General features: G+C 35.2%; 1 protein-coding gene across 1 annotated transcript; it reads right to left on the minus strand.

Annotated features, from left to right (window-relative positions):
• Nucleotides 1-422: 422 nt before the first annotated feature.
• On the minus strand, nucleotides 423-1,361 carry Or4k45 (olfactory receptor family 4 subfamily K member 45). Its single transcript, NM_001000611.1, has one exon. The coding sequence runs from the start codon at nucleotides 1,359-1,361 to the stop codon at nucleotides 423-425; it is 939 nt and encodes a 312-aa protein (NP_001000611.1).
• Nucleotides 1,362-9,637: the final 8,276 nt, after the last annotated feature.

Below are 9,637 nucleotides of genomic sequence, written 5' to 3' on the forward strand. Positions count from 1 at the left end.
TTAATCCTTTCTGCTTACCCTATTTGCATTTTGGTAGATAGCTGTGATAGGACAAAAATATCAGTTATTTAGCAAAGGATGTAAGTAATTTAAGGCATATATGGTTGTACCAGGGGAAATTACTAATATTTTATTCATAAAATTGAACAAATGTGTTTGAAAAGTTAAGCACAACTTTATTAAAAACATGGAAGCATAGTTTGATGACAAGTAAAAAGATTATTCATATTTAGATTGTAATATGAAGGACTTAAAATATTCTGACAGATAATCAGTAAATGTCATATTCTTTTTATACTATTGAGTTATATATCTATCAAAAGCTTAGTATATACTTTAAATAGGAACAACATTATTAGTTTTATAGCTTTTTAATATAGCAAGTCTCAACATGTGAGGAAATTATTTTACAATTCTGAATATTAGGAATTTCCTTTGGGACCCAGAAATTTGCCTAAGAACCTTTTCATGGCATTTTTAATCTCTTTATTTCTCAGTGTATAAATGGTTGGGTTTAGGAGAGGAGTAATAACAGAGTAAAACACAGCAAGAAATTTGTCGAACCAAGTGATACTAAGAGGCCACACATAGATGAAGATACAGGGTACAAAAAAGATCAGCACTACGGTGATATGAGCACTGCAAGTGGACAGAGCCTTAGATGCTCCAGCTTTAGAGCTCTGGCTAACAGTGATAAGGATGTAAGTATAGGATATGAGCAAGAGACTAAAGCAAGTTACAACCACAACCCCACATTCAGCATTCATTAAAGTATTTAAATCATGTGAATCCATGCAGGCTAGTTTGATTACCAGTGGCATGTCACAGAAGAAACTGTCTATTTCATTGGGACCACAAAAAGGCAGCCGCACAAACACTATCAAGTAACTTATACCATGTATAAATCCAATTGTCCAGGAAGTCAACACCAACCCAGTACATCTCTTAAGGTTCATGATGGTAAAATAGTGCAGTGGTTTGCAGATAGCCACATAGCGGTCATAAGCCATTACCACCAAAAGTACCATCTCTCCTCCAGCAATGCAATGGGTAAAAAAGACCTGGGACATGCATCCTGCAAAGGAAATGGTCTTGTTTTCCCTGAGAAAGTCTGTGATCATCTTAGGAGTGATGTTTGAGGAGAGCCACATATCAATAAAAGACAGGTTGGCCAACAAGAAGTACATGGGAGAATGCAAATGGGGGTCAGTGGTTACTAAGATCAGGATGACAATATTTCCAGACAGAATGAACATATAAAGCATCAGAAATATCACAAAGAGGAAGACCTGAATATTTTTTGAGTTGGTAAGTCCCCAGAGTATAAATTCTGACACCACAGACCGGTTGCCTCCATCCATCATATGCAGTGTGTCTTCAGATATAAGCTGCAAAGAAAGAAAGATTGTCAATCAACTGGAGATATAGGGTAAGTTAATTCCTTTGTAGAATTAGACATTCATATTGAAACCTATTAGATAGAAATGCATAAAATAAAGGGAATCAAAACCAAATATGAATTACATTGCCTCCCCAGGTAAACTTAACGAGTCAAGAGCAATACCCAAGAAGCATCAGGTGTGACTGTTATACACATTTTCTATCAGGAAAAACCTGGTATAGGAGAAAATGAGAGTAATGTGCATACCTAAAAATGTGTGCATGTTTTTAAATAAGTGTTTTGAATTTGTTAGTAGCAATAATGGTATTCTATAACAAAAGCGAGGTTTAAACTCAGAAAATTGTGGGGAATTGCATTGTACAAATGGTCAGACATAATAAACCAATTTTTGAAAGCATGTTTAATGATTTCATTGAGCATTAGTAAAATAATATCCATGACATCAATAAATTAAAATTTTAGCTTAAATCTCTAATGTACAGGTTGTGAAAATCTCAGTGGGAGGCATTACAGAACAGCATATAAGATATCACAGATACCAAATTGTGAACTATGTTCACAACTATTTATTAATCAAAATATATCATCAAATTTATTTATTCAACTAAACTGATTGATTACCCTTGCAATTACCTATTGGAGTAGATTTATCATGAACAAGGTAACCCATATTCAAAACTGAGCTCTAAAAGTCACACTTAATTAAAATTTAGCACTAGAATATGTAGATCTCAAGTTGCATCAACAACTTATCTTGCAACTACAAAATATTGAGAATAACAAGACTTTTAGATATAGTGTCTCGATATAAGTTATATGTCATTTATCATCAATGTATCATCACTATTCGCATTATGTTACTTATCTACGGATCATCTATGCTGCTTTACAGAATAGAATAAATTACATAAACCTGTAAGCATAGCTATTCTTGACCAGCAGCCTTTGATGAGTATCAAGTTATACGTCCAGTGGGCAGCAATTTTTCACAGCAGAGGCAGGTGCTTCTATTGACCGAAGGGACAATACTCAAGCTGGATGGTGTAATCATTTTCTATTTCTCCTCCATTTACTAATTCTCTTGACGATTTTTAACTCTTTGATCCCTTGATATCTCTAGGTTAGGGGAATCATCAGGTAAACAATGAAATCCCTGATACTATCTTTACAATTATTTTGCATCCTTATTTTTGATGGATTCTGAGGATACAGTAAAAATGAAAAAAAAAAACAATAAAAAGAACAAACAAAGAAAACCAAGAATATTCTGAAAACATCAGGTAACACAACAATGCAATAAATGCACACTAACAAATAAATACATGCATTTTACAAAGATTTACCAAATATCTAACGATAGCCTGATCACACAACAGTTTGTGTTCCTTGATAATTTGATGTTTTTTTTTCCCCATAGGACAGATACTAGTAAATCAAAATTTTACAGGATTATATTTTAGATTTGTTTTAGTCATTTATGTATTGAAATTATAATTTAATTACACAATTTCCTCTTTCACATTATTCCCTGCAAATAATTCAATAGACATTCTCCATCCTCTTTCAAATTCATGGCCTCGGTTTCGGTAATTATTTGTAAGTACACACATAGATAGATAGATAGATAGATAGATAGATAGATAGATAGATAGATAGATGTCCCAAATATAAATTGCTTTTTCTGTATAATGTTACTTTTATTTATAAGTTGTAAGGATAGACCATTTGATATCGAATAATATATTGGATTCATTGCCTGAGTAAGACTATTTCTCCAGTTCTCGGCATATCTTTGTTGCCTTTGTTTTTTGTGTAAGACTGAGTCTTATTAAATTTTCCCCTGTGCATTTTATCACATTTTCTGGTACTGTGTTTTATCTGCACAAGTTTAGATAGTCATGATAGAACTGTGTCACAAAGGAAAGTAATTACTATTTAAGAGAGCAAGTGTATTTCTTCACAAAGCTGTGTCAGACTATCCTTTACATTGAAAGGTACCAAGTCTTATGTAATGCATTTTATATTTTCTCCTTTAGTACTATGTAAATAGTACACTATAGTTTATACAACTGAGGATGCAAAATATGTTATATCTGCTTTGTGATACAATCTGGTGACCATGATTTATCAAAACTCTTTTAATGATGATAGAATGTTTTATTTTCAGGTGATAACTTAAATGCTAGTGAAAAAAATGGAGCCTTGCACTGAAAGAGCTTAACATGGTTAATGTAATAATGTATAGTAAAGATGTAGAAGAAAACACAGACACATGAGAATCATTAAGCCTTTCTAGTATTCAGAGTACAATGGTCCATGAATTGTCTCATTTTACTATGGTTTCTAGATTATCTTTAAACAATATAGTTCTTGAGGTTATAGACAATGAGTCTGTTGTTCAAATGAGCTCTGTGTAATAGATACTTATAAAAGGACACTATATATATATATATATATATCACATTTATATGTATAACAATTTATGCCGTATATATGTTAACACATGTATTTGCGATAAAGTACACGTTTGTGGGAGTGAATTTTCTTTAAAATCCTTGCTACTTATACTCTTCCTATGTTCCTACATACCTGTTCAGTAACTATGAGATATGAAGCTATGAAAGACATATTTGACATACATATAGATTGTCAGGAACATAACTGCTTTACCCTTCTCTTCTCTTCTCTTCACTCGCACAGAAACTATCAATATTTAACATGAATTAATGAAAAACAATAATCTGTTAAATATCTCTGTAATTTTTTATTTTAATTAAGTGGTAATTCTAATGTTAGCTTTATATTTACAACATTAATTAACATTAACATTAATTAAGGGAAGCAAACTGATTATCTTCTTTTAGAGTCTACAAACAATTTTCTTCTATGTATTACTTTTTTTCATATTGATTGGCCTTTTATTAAAGTGCCAATGTAATAGTCTTAGTATTAGTATTCATGTATTTATGGACATAGTCATATTTACTAAACTTAGTAGAAATCAAGTGACAGATAGTGATGATTTATACAGCGATATTTTAGTAGCTTCTAATGAACTACTTTACCAGAAGATTGATTATTGTTAGGTTATTGTCTGTTTTGTTTTTAGAGGATTAGGATGATTTTACTTATTAAATATGCTTTTAATTGAAGCAAAATTACATCACTTCCCTCTCCCTTTTCCTTCCTCAAATCCCTCTCACCTATGCTCTTTAAACCCTTTGAGTACCTCCCCTCAAGTTGATTACCTCTTTCCTATGTTTATTGTTATTATTACATATATATGTGTATATCTATGTAGTTTTACACACACACACACACACACACACACACACACACAGCCTATTAAATCAAACTATCTTATTGTATATGAATTCAGGTTTGACCACTCTAAATTTGACAACAAATTATAAGGCTCATTCCTAGAAGATGTGATTCCTCCTTTCCCATGGAGACTAATTTTCAGATATTTAAAATCTGAGTTCTAAAGTACCCATGTATTATGTCTCTTCTCACTTGAACTGATATCATTTTTACTATTTATATGATGAAAGTTACTTTATATCCCATTCACTCTGAATTAAACATATTTTATTTAGTTAAGTTGAAGGGAATATTTGTAAAATGCTAGATGAATACTGCTCTCATGGACTATCTGATAGAAAATGAGGACAGGTTTACAAAACATATGAATTGGGCTCTAAAGATGACAAAAAAAATTCTCAGCTCACCACATATTGGATATTGCTAAAAAAGAAACAACTAGAGATATTAGAAATATTTCAAGAATTTCCTAACAGAATTATATCAGAGAAATGACTTACCAAAATCACAGATATCCTGTGGTTCAGATTTTCTTTCCACCTGATGTGTACTTATGAAGACATTGCTGTTGTGTAAAGAAAAATTTCTCCTCAGCCTGACATATCGTCCTTCCTGCAATTGTCCCATGGGTGTCCAATGTCATCTATTCCATATTCTGAACAACAAAAAAAAACCTTGGAAATAATTATCTTGGACACCTTGGGGATTTCTCTGCTAAGAGTGGAACTGAATGTTACTACTTATGAAAATAGAAGTACAAATAAGTAAAAACGCTGGTAGTCACCACAGCATTGATAATGTTAGTCAACCTTGCAAAACTACTCTCTTCACCAATAAGGAATAAAGAGAAGCTTGCTGCTGCCTTATCTCTTATTGTATGTATATAAGCAAATTGACTCCAAACATTTTATACTTATATGAGCAATTGCTAAAAGTATGACATATTATAAGAACAAAAAATACTGTGAAAGTATTACAGTATTACATGCAATCTGTGTCAAATCTTGGTCACATAACTGATGAATTTCAGTGTGCTCTGTAATTGTATGTGATATTAGCAGGTTTGAATTTGCCATCAAGTTATTTAAACCCATAAGGTTTTAGAAAATTATTTGTCTATACTTATGGTGTATATGTGTATGTAATTTGTGCCAGGGTATGTATGAATGTGTGTGTGTGTGTGTGTGTGTGTGTGTGTGTGTGTGTGTGTGTGTGTATATATATATATATATATATATATATATATATATATATATATAGAGAGAGAGAGAGAGAGAGAGAGAGAGAGAGAGACATCATAGGGCCACTCTGTCAATTCTGACCTACGATCCCCAGTTTTCTAGTAGTTGAACTTAGATAGTCAGACTTGCACCACAAACATCTTTATTCCCAGAGACATCTTGCCTCTACCTTATTTAACTAAGTTTTATAAAGATGTAGCTACTCATTTCAAACATGTTTTAATTTTAAATTTAAAACAATTAAGATGTACAGCTAAAGATTATTATGGATAGAGACTTAGGGAAATGGTAGAACTCCAATACAAAGATTGGCTTCATTCTGCCTGTGTTCTAAGTGCAGAGCTGAATTAAAAAGTGATTGAATCATGTTTGGCTGCTGGTGTCTGTATCCGATCTAATTAATTGCTGAAGGTTGTCTTTCCGATGATGATTTCAAGTTCTGTATGAGTATAGCAGAATATCATAAGGAATCATTTCATTCACTTCGTTGTTGTCATTGAGGCTGTTGTTGTTAATCATATTTAGTTCTGCTGTAAGTCTCTGATCCATCCTTCTTCCTCTTCTTCTTCCTCTTCCTCTTCCTCTTCCTCTTCTGTTTCTGCTTCTGCTTCTGCTTCTGCTTCTTTGCCATCTAGGCAGTACCTGACATAGACTTTAATCACTTGGGTCTCAAATTAGACAGAGCTCAGGAAACTGCACAGAGCAGGGGGAAGAGTGTAGGGGTATATAGGACTCTAGGAGAACAAGACTCACAGAATCAAATAAGCAGGGCTATTGGTGACTCACAGAGACTTGAACTGGTAATTGCTACGCCTTCATGTGTAGGCAGTAGGCCCTTGGCATACATGCTGTGGTTGTTTAGCTTGGGTTTCTGTTGGACTACTAACAGTGGAAGTAGGGATGTCTCTGACTCTAATGACTTCTCCTAGGACCCTTTTTTCTTCTACTGGGTTTCTTCATCCAGCCTTCTTGTTTGCTTTTGTGTTTATAGTCATTTTATTTGTTTATATTTCAAATGTCATCTGTCTTCCAGGTCTCCCCTCCTTGAACACCAAATACCATTCCCCTCCACTTTGTTTCTAATAGGGTTCTCCTCCATGCAACTGCTCATTCTAGCCTCACCCATATAGCACCCAACTTCTCCGAGGCATCAAGCCTCCACAGGACAAAGCTCCTCCCTTCCCACTTATGCCAGATAAGACAATCCTCTGATACATATGTAGCAGGAACCATTGACCTGGACATGTATACACTTTGGTTGGTGGTTTAGTCCCTGGAAGCTCTGAGGGGTCATGTTGGTTGATAGTGTTGTTTGTTCTATGGGGTTGCAATCAACTTCAGCTCTTTGAGTCCTTCTAACTCTTCCATTGGGGTCCGGGGGCCCAGTCCAATGGTTGGCCGTGAGTATTTGAATCTGTCTTAGGTTCTGACAGATCTTCTCAGAGGACAGCTCTTGTATGCAAACAAATCTTAGCATCAGCAATAGTGCTGTAGTGGTTTTGTGTCTGTAGATAGAATGGATCACACAATAGGGCAGTCTCTGGATGGCTTTTCCTTCTGTCTCTGCTCCAAGTTTGTCCCTGCATTTTTATTGGATATTTGCTTTATTTACATTTCAAATGTTATCCCTTTTCCTATTTCCCCTCCAGAAACCCCATATCTCACCTCCCTCACACTGCTTATGTGAGGATGCCTCCCCTACTACCCACCTACTCCTACCTCACTGCACTAGCATTATCCTACATTGGAGCATCGAACCTTCCCAGGACCAAGGGCCTCTCCTCCCATTGTTGTCCAACAAAGCCATCGTGTGCTACATGGGTGGCTTCATGTGTATTTTTGGGGTGGTGGTTTTGGGGGGCCTGATAAATTGATATTGTTGTTCTTCCTATGGGATTACAAACTCCATGAGCTCCATCAGTCCTTTTCCTAACTCCTCCATTGGGGACCCCATGCTCAGTCCAATGGTAGGCTGCAAGAATCTACCTCCGTATTTTTCAGGTTCTCATAGAGCCTCTTACTATACAGCTATATCAGGCTCCTGCCAGGAAGCACTTCTGGACGTCCACCTTAGTCTCTAGGTTTGGTGTCTATATACAAAATGGATCCCTCGGTGGGCAGTCTCTGGATGGCCTAACCTTCAGTCTCTGCTCCACATTTGTATCCATATATCCTCCCTTGATTAATTTGTTCTCCCTTCTAAGAGGGACTGAAGCATCCAAACTTTGGTCTTCCTTCTTCTTGAGCTTCATATAGTCTGTGAATTGTATTGTGGGTATTCTGAGATTTGGGATTAATATCCACTTATAGTGAGTGCATATCATGTGTGTTCTTTTGTGACTGGAAAAACTCACTCAGGATATTTTCCAGTTCTATCAATTTGCCTAAGAATTTCATGAAGTCATTGTATTTAGTAGCTGAGTAGTACTCCATTGTATACATGTACCATATTTTCTGTATTCATTCCTCTATTGAAGGACATCTGGGTTCTTTTGAGCTTCTGGCTATTATAAATAAGATTTCTATGAATGTAGTGGAGCATGTGTTATTATTCTGTGTGGAGGGTGTTTTGGATATATTTCCAGGAGGGGTAGTGCAATGTCCAATTTTTTGAGTAACCATGAAAATGATTTCCAGAATGGTTGTGCCAGCTTGAAATTCCTCCAAAAATGGAGGAGTATTCCTCTTTATCCACATCCTCACCAGCTTCTACTATCACTTGATTTTTTGATCTTAGACCTCTGACTAGTCTGAGGTGGAATCTCAGCTTTGCTATGATTCGCGTTTCCCTGATGACTAAGGATGTTGAACATTTCTTTAGGTGCTTCTCAGCCATTACATATTACTCAATTGAGAACTCTTTGTTTAGCTCTTTGTCCCATTTTGTAATAGGGTATAACTTTTTGAGTTCTTTGTATATTTTGGATATTAGCCCTCTATTGGATGTAGGATTGGTAAAGATCTTTTCCCAATCTGTTGGTTGCTGTTTTGTCCGTTTTACAATGTTCTTTGCCATACAGAAGCTTTGCAACTTCATGAGGTCCCATTTGTCTATTCCTGATCTTAGAATATAAGCCATTGGTATTCTATTCAGAAAAACTTCCCAAGTGCTCATGTGTTTGAGGCTTTTCCTTACTTTTTCTTCTATTAGTTTGAATTTATCTGGTTTTATGTGGAGGTCTTGATTCACTTGGTCTTGAACTTTGTATAAGGTGATACGAATGGATCAATTTGCATTATTCTACATGTGGAATGCCAGTTGAATCTGAACCATTTGTTGAAAATGCTGTCTTTTTTTTCACTGGATGGTTTTAGCTTCTTTGTCAAAAAACAAAGTTACCATAGATGTATGGGTTCATTTATGGGACTTCAGTTCTATTCCATTGATATACTTGCCTGTCTCTGTACCAATACCATGCATTTTTTTTTCTTTTTTTTCGGAGCTGGGGACCGAACCCAGGGCCTTGCGCTTGCTAGGCAAGCGCTCTACCACTGAGCTAAATCCCCAACCCTAATACCATGCATTTTTATAATCATTGCTCTTTAATGCAGCTTAAGGTTAGGGATGGTGATTCCCCCAGAAGTTCCTTTATTGTTGAGGATAGTTTTCGCTATCCTGGGTTTGTTTTCATTCCAAATGAATCTGCAAATTGCTCTTTCTAACTCTATG

Source organism: Rattus norvegicus, chromosome 3, assembly GCF_036323735.1.
Source record: "Rattus norvegicus strain BN/NHsdMcwi chromosome 3, GRCr8, whole genome shotgun sequence".
Taxonomy (NCBI): Eukaryota; Metazoa; Chordata; class Mammalia; order Rodentia; family Muridae; genus Rattus; species Rattus norvegicus.